The sequence below is a fragment of the Cyprinodon tularosa genome, unplaced genomic scaffold (assembly GCF_016077235.1).
Source record: "Cyprinodon tularosa strain WSP-4 unplaced genomic scaffold, ASM1607723v1 ctg677, whole genome shotgun sequence".
NCBI classification, from domain to species: domain Eukaryota; kingdom Metazoa; phylum Chordata; class Actinopteri; order Cyprinodontiformes; family Cyprinodontidae; genus Cyprinodon; species Cyprinodon tularosa.
The window spans coordinates 805,674-822,104 of NW_024039426.1; the positions used below are offsets into that span (position 1 = coordinate 805,674).

A 16,431-nucleotide genomic window follows, 5' to 3' on the forward strand; every position below is an offset into this window, starting at 1 on the left:
TTGGAGTCAGACAGTGCTGAGGAGCAAAAAACACAGAGTCTACTAACTGGACTGTAGAGAAATGTGTGTAATTTCTCTTAAGTAAAAAAATATATTTTTTTCTGTCTAGCAAACCAATATTGGAGTCTGGATTTTGCAGATTTCAGTGGAATTCCATTTGCCTGAATGGCTTTTGTATAGTGATAGTTTTGGTGGGGTAGTGACTATTATGTGGGCTTATCTGTATGATTTCTTACGAAGACAATTTCTAACAATTATATTTTAAAAAATTTGTGTGAACAGTCTGTTTCTGTTCCTACACGACTATGCTCTAGTGGTCAATTAAAAATAAATGAGCTAGCATGACATTAAAAATATGTACCTTTAGCTGACCCAAACAGTCCTGACCCAACAGGAGCCAGGGTTTTTTATATAACGTTTGTGTCTGACCTCACTAAGACTTTCCATGAAATATGGTTGGAAATCCCTTAAACATACAACAAAACATTGTAAAGGCCTTCCCAGAAGAGTTTAAGCTGTCATTGTTTTGTTTTATTTCCAACATGATTGAAAAATTAAACAGTAAAAAAAACCCAGAAAAAATAATATGATAGCATAAAACTTTTATCCTATTTACTATTTACACAATTCATTTGGAAACCACTGCTTACTTTCTCCTGCATCGTCTTAATATCATTATCAATTTCTACAGCGATTATTTTGTAAATTAAGTATTTTAAAACAAGTGTTTGTCTGGAACCCAAAGGTTAAAAACCAACTTCCAATGTTGTTCAGTTCCTTCACCTGTATAGTCTGAGCAGCTGTCTTAAGCCGCTTCTGCTCTTGTAGCTGTTGCTGGAGCTGCTGCTGCAGAGACTGTATTTGGTCTAACTGGGATTTCTGCTGGGCCAACTGCTCCCTTTGGAGTACAAGTTGTTTCTCGCGTTCTTGCTGCTGCTGCTGTAATACCTACAAAACACACACAGAAAAAACATGTTGGATGTTCTGGAAGAACAGTAATGTAGAGTAAAGAAAAAAGTAATGAAAGAAAATAAAGGTGTAGGTGCAACAATGAAAATAGACAACAGAAGAGGGATACAAAAGGCCATGAAGTAGGTCTCAAAACTGCAAAGCAAGATTCTTGAAAGCAAATGTAAGATGAAGCTCTTGTATTGATGGATTAGTTATAAGAATGGTTCCTAGTTAGTTGAAGCGCAACTAAAGCAAAGTGCAGCATATGCTGGTAATTGTTACCAGTCTAAAAAGCCTTATATCAAATATTTGAAGCATTTTCTTCGCAGCTCAAACAATAGACTGGTGCAAGAAAAAGGGTTAGGTATTAATTTTAACTGCATGTTATGAGATGTGTATTAATAAAACATTCCTTTTCTTGTTCATTCTCATTAAGAGGGCTGTGGGTTTCACCTGTTTAACAGAGTTAACTTGAAAGAGTTTCAACTGCTTGTTCTAATAAAGAGAAGAAAATGCTTATGTTAGATGTTTGTGTTGTTTTTTCTAATACATTTAAAATTGTTAACAAAGAAACAAATAAATTTAAATATGCTCTTAAAATTATCACTAATTTACATAACATTTGACAGAACAAATTGATCATAAAACTTGCTTGTTTTTTTTTTATAAAGAACAAACACTGACATACAACACATACATATGCATACAACAGTCATGCAAACACAAAGACTATATCCCATTTCCACAGTGTGAATTAAAATTGTATTAATTAATGCCGGGAAATTAGGATTAGTTGTAGTTCTTTAAAAATTATAAAAAAAGGGGGATTATATTTTTAAAACAAAGGGGTTTCAGTTTAGTTTGCAAATATAAAAAATAAAAGCAGTTATAAATATTTTATTTATTCGGGCAGGTAAATAATTTCGTTTTTAACTTGACATATCTAATGTTTTATATTTGGTATTATTGTGGGGAAGAAATAGTAGCACTCGTAAGCCTGAAAATATTTAACACTGTCTAGGCTGGTGTAAGACAAGGTATTCTGTGTTATTTCAGATTTAACTTGTCCTAAATCAGCAAAAAAAAATGTTATGGTATTCTAAAAAAACAAAACAAAAAAAACAACTTCTATAATCTCAGCTGTCCCAGTATATTTCTGTGGTCATACTATATCTTGCTAAAGTTTAAAAACACTATAACACATGATTAAGAATAACGGACGGATCCCAGTTAATGTTGGGGTAACACTAGGTAAAAGGATTCATTTCAAGAAAAACTGCATTCACACCATTTTAAGGTGACCTAGAAATTTAGGATAGATACATTTTCCTGACATACAGTACATCTAATCAAGGATTATTACATGGGGATTTTTTTGTTATACCAGTTTTTAATTATAAAGTAACTACTTGAAGGGGTTGTTACAGTTTGAATAAAAACAAAAATCCACTGAAAAATAATTTAAAAAGAACTGAAAAGTATGCATACACATTATACACACATTTGCTGGTTTATCAAATAAATTAGAAAAAAATAGGTGCACTTTGCATGACAAACACTCAAATAATGAAAATAAATTTAAAATCAGTAGAATACCACAAGTAACATGACTAACAAAACAAAAACTAACAAAAAAAGCATTAACACTGTGTAACTCTTAATCACATTTCCTAATTCTCCTTATACCTGATCCTTGATGTTCTGCAGCTCTTGTAATTCCCTCTGCACCAGAATTTGCTCCTTCTCCCTATGTAACTTTAGCTCCATTCTTTCGCGCTCAAGTTCTTCTTGCAGTCGCAGCTGACGAAGTTTCTCTAACTCAACACGCTCCCTCTCCATCTGTAGGAGTTGTTCCTGTTGTCGGTGGAGCCTCTCTGCCTCCGTTTCGCCCTCTTTGTGCATAGCACCTGGTGGAGGGAAAGGGGGAAGACCACATGGAATTGGCAAGCCACCAGCTGGGACTGATGGACCTGCAGCAGATTGGGTGTAGCCTTGAGTTATTGCTGGACTTGAAGGTGGGTATGCATGGGCTGCAGGAGGCGGCTGTGGCTGCTGAGCCATTGTCATCGGTTGCTGTTGGGTGTTCAGATGTGTCTGGGACAGATTTATTGGTTGCTGCTGTGATTCAGACGAACTGACCACAGCTCCTGGTAATGAAGTGACATCTACTGATGTTACTTTGGCACCTTTACCAAGATAAACAGGTTCCTCTTGGAGTGTTGAGCTAGTAGCTGTTGAAGACACAGGCACAAGGGCTCCTCCTGGTGCTGAAGTTGATGTAGCAGTTGTGGTAAAGACAGTGACTGAGGTAGTCTGAAGCAGACCTGGTGCTGGGTAGCGGAGTGGTACTTGTCCAGTCAATGGCATTCTTGGGCTAATTGGCAATCTAGTGAGACTAGCCAGGGGCACTGGCGTCATGTTAGGAGAAGCATATGGCCTGTAGACTCCTCTCAGTAGAGGTCGAAGTACAGAAGCAGGCTGGGTGGTGATGGGAAGAGTTGAGGCAATAGGAGTCTGAATAGTAGAGTAAATCATTCCATCAGAGGACCTAATAGCAGCAGGGTACATGGCTCTTAGACTAGCCTGCCTGGCATTAATAAGATTTGTTAGAGCTTGATTTTGAGACATTGGTTTACCATCAAGTCCAAATATTAGGCTTTGCCTCAAGCCAATACTTGCTGCAAATCTGGAGGCTCCTGGTCCAGTACCTCTACCTAAGGTTCCAAACTGCATCAAGTCCGGGTTGCTTCCATATCGATCCATTGAATTAAGTGCTGCACACATTCGACTTATTTCCCTTGCAGTTGTAGCACTGTACTGAGCCAAGTTAGCTTCTTGGAAGCCTGCAATATCCCGAGCAGAATAACCATAATCTGAGCTAATGTTGGACAAGGAATTATATCTTCTTATTGGCAGTGCTTGCGCTGAAATTTCCCCTCCATGACGTAAGTCTGTATAGGAACCATATTGCATACCCATATATCCTCCATAGCTCTGTTTCATAGCGGTTAAATCCATGACAAGTTCTCCTGATGGCTGAAGTTGTGGTTCATATTTAGAATTGTAAGGTTGCAGCCCAGCATCAGCAAGGTTTGTATCAGACATAGAAGGCTGAAGCCTTCCAGGGAAAGGTAATGTGTAGGCCTTACGAGCATCCATTGGGTACTCATGGTACCTTCCAGGTTGGCGTTCATGATCAGCCTCATAACTAATAGGTGGGGCAGATGGAGGTCTAATACCCTCTTTCTCAGAGACACCAACACAACTTCCACCAAATGGCAGTCTGTAAACTACATCACAACATGCTGTTTGGTCAGGTTTTATTTGGCCTCCTGTGAGATCAACTGCATCTTGTCCTTCTTCTACCTTCACAAGTTGAGTTACTGCCCTTACTGGCTCTGGTCCCCCATCCATTTGTACAACCATACTATGTGGGGATTTACCCCCTGACATCAAACCAGGAGGACTGGACTTCCCTTTCAGCTCAATAGGACCAGCGGCATAAAGATCAGGATTAATCACTGGTGAGACAGCACTGACCACTGTAGACGCAATGCTCGTCTGGCTAACTATCAAATTTTTTTTGGTTAAAGGTGAGATCTGGCCACTAAGGTTATACTTGGATAGAACTGATGCCTGTTGTTGGTGCTGTTGCAACTGATGGTGCTGTTGTAACTGTTGTTCAAGGAGCTCCTGCTGTTTTTGTAGCTTCTCTTGTTGTTTTTGGAGCTCTCTCTGTTGGATGCTAAGATCTTCTAGTTTGGCATCGATTTTTGGAATAGAGGGGTCAGTTGGAGGAGAAATTGGGGATTTGTTTTGGGAAAGACATACTGCTGAGCCCATGCCCTGGCCTAGATCTATGCGACTATGATGGGGATCACCGTAAACCATTGGCTGTTTTAGCTGGGTCATAAACATAGAGGCAGCTACAGTGACACTCACAGTGGTTGGTGTGGTGGTCTCCTGTGTGTTTAAATTCATAATTAGGGGTTGTATGATTGTTGAATGCCTGCTGCCTTCTGGTCCACCATGGTATTTCCTGCTTTCTGTAGCTAAGGAAGTAAGATCCATTCCCTGGTCAGTCATAATAATAGGTGCTGAGTGGGTAGCAGTTCTTAGATCTACAACACTACCACCTTGAATCATATGGCCCTGTTCAACCCTTGAAGTCCCTGGGACTGTAGATATTCTACAGAGGGAGATATTATCCATAGAAACAGACCCTCTGGAGTACAAGCTGGCAGTGGTAACCATGCTTGTCCCTACATTTACCTTCTCCACTCTTTGTGGCCGGTAAAAGCTGCGTGTGGGTGATTGTTGGTAAGGTGGTGTATCTGGGGGGCTTGCACATGGAGAATAGCTATCAAAAGTTGACTGACGGCTAAATCGAGTAGGTGAGGATAAAGGAGAAGTTGCAGTATTTACTGTCATTGGCCTAGCTGGAACAGGAGGTGGGGAGTATGGAGCCTCCTGGGAAGACTGTTGTCGATATAGGCGTGGGGAAATTGTTCGATGTGCCGTTTGGGTTCCCTGAGCTATCACAGGTGATGTTAGCCCGGAACCAGCTGGCTCCATTCCCAGTGCTGAGCTGAAGGTCTGTGTGGAGAACTCAGCAGTAGCCTTTCTAGAAGGTGAGCGGATAGGACTTTGCGGTGGTGGTGGTGATGGAGAGAGAGGAGGACTGGTGCTCCTGTAATAAGTTGTATACTTAGGAGAACGTGGTTCAATAACTCTCTCAGCAGATGATGTTGAGCTGTCTCGCACTTGAACACCTCTTGTGTCTCCTATCCTTCTGGTTATTACTTCTCTTTGGCTGTAAGCCTGAGTAATTTCTGCAATCTTGCTACATACACTTGAGACTGTGGCGGATGATGTGGCAAGACTTCCTGTGTGTCTGCGTGAGGTTTCTGATTGGGTAGTTGTCATAGAGTGGCTTGATCCAGTTTGGGAAAGAGTTACAGCATCTCTGGCATAAACTCCATAGGCTGCAATGGTGGTGGCAGCCACTGTTGGAGTTATGCCATTTTTTCCTGCTTGGCTTTTGATTCTGTCTTTGTGTCCATCCTTTGCAGTGAAGTGTTGGCTTACTCTAACATCAGGTATCCGACTTCCACTCTCAGCAAAGGAGACAGGAGCTGAAATTTGGGTGGGACTTGTCCCAGGTGTTAGCAGAGCATTACTTTGCTCTAATAGTTTGGCAAAGGCTGAGCCTGTGTCCAAAAGCTGCTTATCTGCAAATGAGGTCTCAATTTCAATCTCAACTTGTTCATCAGTGGCCTGTTGCATCTTTGTGATGTTCTGAGATGTCTGTCGGATTTCCTCGTAAATGTCATTTTCAATTTCTGCTGCTTCATTGTCATATCCTGTTTGATCTTGTTCATAGTCATAGTCGTCATAATTTTGTCCATTAATGTCTTCCTCATAGTATTGCCCATGTCGTGCATGTTGCTGTTGCTGTAGTTTCTCTTGATTTTGCAGCATTTCAGCTTTTCTCATCATTTCCTCATATACCTCCTCAGCACTTTTTAGAGGTTTGGAGGTTGATGATGGTGCAGTGGTGGTAGTAGTTGAGGATGATTTCTCTATAGGTGAGTAGAGAGACATAAATGTTGGCAGGTTGTATTCACTGCCTGACTTGTAGATTTTGGATTCATACCCCTCAGCCTCAGAGTCCAGACTTTGTGGCGAATATTCAGAAGCAGATGAACGATGAAGCTCTTCCATCTCTGCTGCTTGTCTTAGTTCCTCTGTGGGAGAAGCATCTTCAATCGGTGAGAGATTGCTAGGCGGTGTTTTAGATCTTTCTCTGCGCCGTTGTGCTCTCAGCTCCTCTTTATCCCTTTTGGTTTTCCGTGCTGTGCTTCTTATTCTTTGCTGTTCTACCTCTCTCATCTTCTCCTGCTCTCTTAGAAGTTCCTCTTCCTCTCTTAGTTCATCTTCTTCTGAAGAGTCTTCAATGGTTGGAAGCAGGGGGCCATGAGAACGGTGGCGGGCTTTTCTCTGTTGCTTGGCCTCCTCCAATCGTTGCCTCCTACTTGGGCTACTGTCACTGTCTTCCTCCATTGATGAGATAGATGTTGGAGACTGACCTGAACCATATGAAGATGAAGTTGGGGGTAAAGTGGAAGAATAGTCCCCTCTAGAACGCTCCTCAGGAGATCCTGTTAGGCTCTCCATCTCGAGCTCTGGCTCCCGATCAAGGTTTAGATCATTTTCATTGCTCAATTCCATATCTCGGCTGTAGCTATTGGTGTTGTTAAGTTCAATAGTTTTAAAGCGTCTCAGTCCTCCCTGTGATGCCATCAGATCTTCTTCCCCCTCCTCTACAGAGCCCTTAAAAACATCAGAAGAGGTCTTGGTTTCTTCCTCAAAACTACTGGAGTGGTGCTGCAGCCGCCTCTTTTCTTTCCCTGCATCAGAAAGAATGTGTTTATGATGTGTTTTCTTCGATTTCTGGTAGCCGTAACCTTCATCTTCCTCATCATCCTCAATCTCCTCCTCATCTTCTTCATTGTCTTCATCAGCACTCATCTCCATTATTTGTCTTCGCATGAACTCTTCGTCCGTCATCTCTGTTGGATCTGCCTCTTTTTCCTTTTCCTTCTTCTTTTTTTCTTTTCTTTCTTCCTTTCCTTCTTTTCGTTTACCTTCCCAGTCTCCACCGTCTTCTTCTTCTTCCAGTATATCCTCTAATTCCTCATCAGAGTCATATGCATCTGGTGGAATTGAAAGGGAACGAGGGCGATGCTTCCCTCGGTCATCTAAGTCTCTGTCCCTATGCTTTCTTCCCCTTCTGTCTGGCTTTTCCTCCGAGAGGCTCTTCTCTAGCAGTGGCCTCATCGAGCTCTCTAGCTTAGTGATTTCAGAGGGACTTGGAGGAGAGCCTCGCCCAATGATGCCCCTTTCGCTCAGCTTCATTTCCTCCTCCTGGATTAGACCTGTAATTTCACTGTGCGAGCTGGAGATCCCATCAGAGGAGTAGCCAGTATCACTGAGGCTCTGAGGGCTGCGTGACAAGTCATGGGTGCTGTTGTTTTTTGTATCCTACAGAAAAAAGAAAGAAAAAAGATTGTATGAGATTTAGTGAAGTTTAGGTGTTTCATTTGGTTCACAAATAATAGATACCAAGAACGTTGTTGACATAGCTTGCTTACAATGGAAATTGTTTTTATTTTCAACTTAACGGATTATGGTTTTTTTTTTTTACTAGGAGTATGTCAAAAATGAAAATCTTTTGCACAAAAAAGTATTTCATACTGTGTCTAGAAAAGAAAAAAAACCAAAACAAATACCAAGTGTCTTTATTTAGGTAAATTAAACACGACAAAACTGTAATCCTTTCCTTTTAATAGAAGATCTAAACAGTTTTACTTTTCATTTCAGGGATTGGGCTATATAAATGACCTATGAACCATACAAATAAAAAAAATATTTAATAGATCTTGTCAATTTTGACTTTTTGACTATTTTTGTGAGATCAGTATAGACTATTGGTTGAATTTTGAATAATTAAAGGGAAACAAATACAAATACACTCAGATCACATCAGATCATAGGGCTTCAAGAATACACCATACAATATATACGCAAAGGGTTAGAATGACAACAAAAGTAAGGGGAGGCTTAATGATCCTATTATTATTTAGCATCTTTCAGTTATGGCTATCCCAATATGTTATACTGAGAATACAGCATATGTAGATGAAATGGTAGAGCACTAGACCATTTCTCTCCTGGATTATCTATACACTATAATTAATTCAAGGTGTGAACCAGAAGGAAGTGTATAAACTATAAAGTGCAGGGTGTTTTTTGGATCTTTTTTTTTGCAGTCTTGTATTTATGAATTTGAGATAACCAGCTTTAACCAAATAAGTAGTTTCCAATAATCCTACATTTCTGAATATTTTCTCTTTTTTAATGATGGTTTAATATTCTAATTTTAAACAAAATCTTACTGAGCGTAAAAATAAGTAGAAATAAAATATGCTTTAAAACGTTAAGGTTGCAGTTGCAATATATGCTATTTAGTTTTAAGGAATGAATACAAAGAAAATTAAATATTATTTATGTAGAAATAATGATGGGCTCCAAAACTCCAAAAATAATAATCTTTAACAGTGTAAGCAAAACTTGCTCATATACTTGCTTTTATATATATATATATATGCTTTTTGTACAGAGCTTTTAGCTTTTTTCCAGGCACTCTTTTTAAGACAAAACAAGGTGTCCTTTTTTGTAAATTTGAAATAAATAAAAGTATGAATCAGACATGGGGCTGCACAGTGGAGCAGCGGGTTTGATTCCTGCCTGGGGTCTTTCTGCATGGAGTTTGCATGTTCACCCTGTGTAACCAGCCTCTCGCACATTGACAGGTGAAGATAGGCACCAGCACCCCTTGCAACCTCAGCAGGGATAAGCGCGTTAGAAAATGGATGGATGGATGGATGGATGGATGAATCGGACATGCTTTTCTGTGTGACATATAATAGTCTATACTATTTGTATGTCTTCAAACATTCCATTACCTTATTTACTTACTTTATTATAAAAAGCTTTCGTTAAATTAAAGAGGAAAGAACAGAAATTAACTTACGTCATATTGCCTCGGCTTTTTGATTTCCTTTACTGGAGTGATCTGTTCTCCTTTCTTTTGTGAGGGTTTAGTCTCTTTGGCGGCTTGGTTGTCAGGTTCTGTCTTGGGCTTCTCCTCTGTTGGTTTCATCTGTTTCTGGGCCTCTGTGGTCGGTACTTTTGCTGCAGCTGGTGTTGTGGATTTAGCATCGGTTGCTGGTTTAGCAGACTGGGGAGCCATAGGTCCGCTAACACCAGTTCCAGGTTGTATTTTTTGTGTCTGGGGCTGGGCTGGTCTGGGTCCCTGCTGAGTGGTAGATTTGTGGAGAGGACTTTGCTGGGTGGTAGGAGTCTGGTGATGAGGTGAGCTCAAAGGCTGGTGCTTCGGCGACTGATGGGGAACAGGAAGAGGAGGCTCATCAAGGCCGCCTCCTGACAACAGTCGCTGGGTCTGGCAGCTGAGACATAGCCACTCTTTTTTCTGAAGAAAATAGAGAAAAAATAACAAACAGCAAAAGAATCACTTTTTTTTTTATCATAGCGATATATAGATAACCAACATTTAGTCCAAAACTAAGACCCTATTTGTTTGGTTAGATAAAAAAAAAGTTTGTACTTTGCAAACTTTTTTGTGATCTACTGATCAGACTTCTCCTTATATCATTGTTAATAAGAAAATGTAATAGTTGATATATGAAACAGTTCATTTGAATCAGAAGTGATTATCTGCTACTTGGTGTGTGATGAATTATACAAAGTGTAATGTTGTTTATGTTTAAAGTAATTGCAATGGATACTGTACATTTTTGTACACTAGTGTGATGGAAGCGGCTTCTTTTTTCATCTAACCTTTCTTCTTGGCTCTTACAAACTCTTAGTCTCTTTTAGTCAACAGTATATGAAGTCATAAAAGTCTATCAAACATTAAGCAAAAATGGAAATTATAAACCGGGTCTAAACCAAGTATTTCCAAGCACTGATGTGATAAAATCAAAAGAAAATATGGGAAAGGATATGAGCCACGGTAAGAGAGACGAGTGAAGTGACATGAATGCCAGCCCAACATCAAAACATTACTGAATGTGTTACACGCAGAGGTAGTGTACCCAAAAATTGTACTCAGTTGAAAGTAGCACTACTTCTTCATATTTTTACCCAAGTAAGATTAGAAAATACTAATCCAAGCAATTATTTAAGAAGGAGTAAAAAACTACTTGTTAAAAAAGTACTGAAGAACCAATCATAACATTGGATATTGGAAATTATGCAATAAAGATAGACAAAAATGTAAAGCTAAGTGCTAATCATGGGATTTTATAGACTATAATACATTTAATACATTTAGTAAAGCAAACAAATCATGTAATTAAACAAAAACTATTCAAGGCAGAGGAATCACTTTTCCAAACGAATTTTCTTTTTAATAAAAAACCAGTGATAATATTTACAGCTTACTATGTATCTTCTTTGGGTTCAAGCTTGTGTACAATAGAGCACTCTTTTTGACATACGCATTAGCATGAATATACACTTTTGTTTTTAAATATTTTTTATGAGTTTTTACGGCACTAGTGTCTCATTTTTTCAACAGTAGGCTGACAGGAAAAGGGTAATGAGAGAGGGGGAGAGACATGCGGCACACGTACGGAGGACTAAGGCCTCCGTACATGGTCGTGCACACTAACCACTGCGCCACCTGCACGCCCAATATACACTTTGCACAATGGATGGAGTAGCCAAACATTTTACTCAAGTATGAATTGTAATATTTTATTAAAATATTGCTAAACGAAAATATACATCTAGTAAAATTACTGCTAAAATAATAGTTTGTGAAAAGGTTAATCAAGTAATTGTAACAGAGTACTTGTAACTAGTTAGTACCCACCTCTGGTAATAGATGGTTTTATAATTACAAAACAGGCTTCAGCCAAAAAAGGGCCAGCTGCCTGAATTCCAGTCCAGATCTGACCTATAGTGATTATATTTGTTAATCAGCAATTTACATTAAAATTATATATGCTGTGTAAAAATAATAATTCAGTTCTGTTATGCTAAATTGACCCAAGGGGTGAAGCAGTGGGATAGTGAAACACACCAAATCCAGTATTTTTTTTTACACAACATGCTTAAAGGGTATCCACATTTGAAGTGCAGTGCATTAATAGTTGGAAAATACTCAGCAATTTCACAACCATCCCAGGATAAAAAAATATAGAAGTCACTGTGTAAAGCACCTCATGTTATTTAAAGTAAGAGTCAAAGACCAAGAGATATAAAGATCTCACTTAATGTTTAGAAACAAACTGACACATTGGTCAAGATTCAGACAAACGCATGCTTAAATTTGCATTCAGATGACAGGGTCTTTCACCCTGAAACACTCATCACGACATCAGATTTTTAAGTGGATTAAATTTGACAGGTTAACACTTTGATTAGTATCCCCACATTTAATATGTCTTTTGCAATTACTCACACTGCACTCAGAATGCTTTCAATAAATGGAATTCTCGTTTGGAAACAGAGCTGTCAGAATAGTGGCAGGCTGAACTAAGCTAACACAAGTTTCTTAAAGGCCAAGCCACTCTGACAGCTACATGCTATTCTCATCCCGTCAGCTTTATTCATACCACTTCACAGACTGGTAAACGTTAGGATGCTGCCTTCAACTGACAGAGAGAGAGCTGACTGGGACTTCTATATGAATAAAGTGCTTTTTAGTTGCTTTTATGAAAAACATAAAACAAAAACAATCATTAAAACTTGACTACTACAGTGAGTGTAGTAGTCAGTTTCACCCACTAATATCATTGTATGAAATCTGCAGTAACAAGTCTGACATGTAATAATGTCAAAGTCTTAAACATAAAGAGGCATTTAAGCACCTTCCTAGATTTATGCACACTATTTATGCAGACTAATGCAATTGTTAGGTGCATTTTACCTGCCGTGGTTTAGCCATAATTCTTCATTGTTTGTCACAAAAACAGAACCTTTTATATCTCTGAGTTTTATTGGTGAAAAGGGCTGATGTCCAGTATTTACATTTAAAGCTAACATCGGTGAACAACAATTAAAAACTGGATGCTATGCATCCTTTCTTAAGTTTCATTTCCTACTACATAGTTTCCTTCCACTCATCTTCCACTCAACTGATAGACTGTTTAGAGACCCAGGGAACCTTTACTGGTGTGAAATAGAGCACTTATAGGGTAGCGCCAGTTTCCAACATCCAACTTTCCCACAATAATTAATTTCTTGAGACACTGAATATGTTTCTTCCTTATCTATAAGCCCTACCCATTACAATTAAAGACACAACATGTCTAAATATTTCCGTCCTTGTGCCTGATCTACGCTGATTTCAAATAAGGAGCACTAAGTTGGTTGTACAAATAAAAAAGTGGATGTGTTTTATTGTGTGTGTTGTGTGATTTATGCTTTTATGGTTGATAAGAGAGGCAAATTTGTTGGGACCCGCCCAATATAAATAAGGATTTTACACATGCTGCTGACATCACAGCTGCATTCAGCACTGCACACAGATGGCAGGTATGATAACTATGTGGAGAAACTTGTTGACAAAAGATTCTCTCTCTCCCACCTGTACTTATGGCTGCTGCTATTGACAATGACAGCAGACATCAAGATGTTATTGAGAAACATTTTGAACCACAGCTTTAAATCCTTCCATGCATAATTCAATTGAACATGATAAAATGAATGCTAACCTGTAAAAAGTCACTTTGGTAAGAAATCAATAAACCAAACAATGATTCACTGAGTTTAGAAACCTACTACAGAGTAAGCGGTCACAAGAGGGGGAGTGGCGACCTAGTGGTTAGGTGGTAGAGCTTGGAATCCACTGCCACTCATGCTCCCTGAGCAAAAGGCCCTTGACCCCGCATTGCTCCCCAGGCACCGCCAAATTACACTGCATTCCCAAGGGGATGAGTTAAATGAAGAGATTTTATTTAGTTGCACTGTACTAATGAAGATGTAATAAAAATAAAAAGCTGGAAATTTCAATTTTTTTAATTCTATGGAATAAAAAAATTTCATCATCTTATTATTGTAATGTCAAACTTTCTTTCAGTGTCTCCAGTGTCTTTTCACTACCCCCACCACCATTTTCTGTCTCTCTGCCTGCCTCTATCCAGGACAGCTAATGTTATTTGGGGCAGGAGAGAGGCTGTATTACCAATGTAATGAATAATTGATAGATGCAGCCCTCTCTCTTCAACACTTATCTAACATCACTGTTGTGTACCACCTTCTCTGTCTGTATCTATCCAAGGATGCTCAGGCTTTTCTAAATGGATCTGCAGTCCTCCTGCACCTCCTTTGTCTCGGTCTCTCTCTGAATCCTTTTGAGTGCTCATCTCTGATTAGGAGGCATTGAAAGACTCCCCATCTTCTAGAGACCACCTTAACAAATACAATTTCAGGCTGTGCAAATTACGTATGAATAGACAACCAAAGGAGTGGTTAAAGCTAATGAATGCATTTTAGAGAGGCATTAAACTGATAGAAAAAGATAAAAAATAACTCCACTGCTTTGGAAGAACTTATGGTTTTACTCATTGTTGGTCTACATAGTTTTCTGCAGTAAATGTGCACTATAAACTCATAGATAATGAAGATAATAGACTATATCTAGGAACCTGTAATTATAAAAAAGATACTACCCTATAAAAGTTCAAATAGAATTGATCAATCATCCAGTGTTTTTATAACTAGTCATTAAATCACCATCTCAGTAAAGAAAAAGCTTCTTTTTTGAGCATTTTCACATTCAAATTTAAAGAGTTTTGCAACAAATGTAATAGAGGATAATTCAACAAAAGGCTTCGTAGTTTGCAGATTCCGGTGGCTGCTCAGACTCTTGCTGTTTTTCAACTGTGAGGTAAACCCTGCTGCCTTTTATTTTATAGAGAAAGCATATTGAACCCTGCAGATAATTCTGCAACCTCATGTTTGTGTGCGAGTGAATATGATCTATCCTGCAGAGTACGCAGTGGTGCCCACTTAACCTACATGGCACAAACAATCTGGCCTTTTGTCCTCCTGTCAACAAAACCCACTGAAATCTCCCATCAGTGGCCTATATAAGCCGTTTTTTTTTGTTTTTGTTTTGTTCTTTTTACAGTCTTCATGTCAAACGTACAAAAACTTCCTCTTGTTTCACATTTGTTGATAAGACATTACATTCTATTCATTCCCTTCATGCCTTCTTTTTGCTGCTACTCTTCTGTTATTTTCATTTGTTTTAATGTTATGGTTTTATAATAGCTCAAAATCTTTCTATTATCTAGGAGTTCATTAAATGTAACCATGTGTGCAGATTTAGAGAATCACAGTGCGTATAATTAGATCTTATCAGTTTACATCCTGCAATGTTGAATTCATCATATTCAATGGAATCAGAGTAAAAGGAGGCAAAAAACAATCTCATGTTGCAGATAAACAAAAGTTTAAAACTTCCAACTGACGAACAGGTATGAGAAGAATTAAAGAGATTCTGATTGGAAGAATAAAGCAATTGTAGAATCTCAATGCTTTGCACTGGAATAGCTCTGCTCGTTTGATTGTCATATTCGTAATTTAGTTCATCACTTTGTAGATCAAAGTTTTGTTTTTATTTACTCTGGTGAAGAGCATGCATAGCTTATAATTTTTATCACTTAATATGGGCAATATAAGATGTTAAGCAAACAGCTAAAAATAACTCCAAGCATAGCAAGGACCCTGTCAGAATACCAAGAATGTAGTAATATGTGTTTTTCTGAAAGATGGCTGCAGGATCATATTCCAAGCAGTCTCTCACCAGTGTCTCTGTGAGACGCTTTCTGACCATTGGGTGGGTGTGCGTTGGGTGTGCTTGTAATAAAAGATGATGTCATTCAGGACACGTTACTGTGAAGTTTCTTCTTTGCAGCCCAAATATTGAACTTGAAGTTAGTTTTCATCCACATTATATATCAGAGAGTTCAACAGTGGTGTTTTGGCAACATTCAACATTCTGCTATTACCCACAATACATGTGACACCATCAGTACCTTCATTACCAAGCTACAGACAAAACATTCATATGCATTTGTGAAAATAAGTGGTGATTTTAATCAGGCTTCCCTCTCAGCTACACTTCCAACAGCCCAACAGAGTGAGTGCTCATCTACTAGTGAAAACCAAACTTTGTTTTTCTTTTATGGAGATGTCAAGGAATCATTAAACTCTTAAGACCTTCGTCTATGAGATCACAAGCCTGATTTTCTCTGCTTAGTACAAGCCTCTGTTAAAGAGGAGACCTATATTAAAGAGAAGAAAAACAACCATGAGAACCTTCGCACAGGAGGCTTAAGAAGCCATGTTTGCCGACAACAGATTTTACTTGAGTGGCAACTGTTAAGCGGTGTTCTATAAGAAAAGATGAAACAAACTGTACTTCTTAAGGAAGCTTTTGTCCTTGAGTGTTTGAAGTGAGATACTGCATAAAGGTCTGTTGTGGAGATTTTCATCTCTTCTGCCATCATCTGCTGGGGTAACAACATTAGAGCAAATCACCTAAAAAGCTCAATAAGTTGATTAAGAAAGCCAGTTCTGCAAACTTTCTAGAAACTCTGGAGGGGTTTCCTATGAAGAATCATTCCTAAATAGAAGAATATTATAGACAACTGTGAGCATCGTCTTGGGAAGACTGCCAAACATCTGCACAGTGTCTTCTGTAAAAAGCTCTATCAGATTCAGTGCAAGGCAGAAGATACTTACTGCCTACAATCATTTACATTTATGCAATAACTCAAATCATATGTTAAGAAAGAAAAAACAACTTTAAACAGAGGGAGTGGAGTCAGATTTCAGCTTTCAAAAACATACAATGCAGCAATTGAGTTGATCCCTTTC

At 38.7% G+C, this 16,431-nt stretch overlaps 1 protein-coding gene across 2 annotated transcripts in view; it reads right to left on the reverse strand.

Moving 5' to 3' along the window:
- bsna (bassoon presynaptic cytomatrix protein a) overlaps positions 1-16,431 on the reverse strand; it is a 120,869-nt gene that overhangs the window by 39,754 nt on the left and 64,684 nt on the right. The window contains exons 3-6 of one of the 2 annotated variants that reach the window (XM_038267555.1): positions 9,548-10,006; positions 2,638-7,995; positions 1,405-1,446; positions 784-948 (exon numbers count right to left, since the gene is read on the reverse strand). In XM_038267555.1, the coding sequence (XP_038123483.1) occupies positions 784-948; positions 1,405-1,446; positions 2,638-7,995; positions 9,548-10,006 (6,024 nt within the window). The remainder of the gene's footprint in view (positions 1-783; positions 949-1,404; positions 1,447-2,637; positions 7,996-9,547; positions 10,007-16,431) is intronic. The other variant, XM_038267556.1, reaches the window with a different exon arrangement.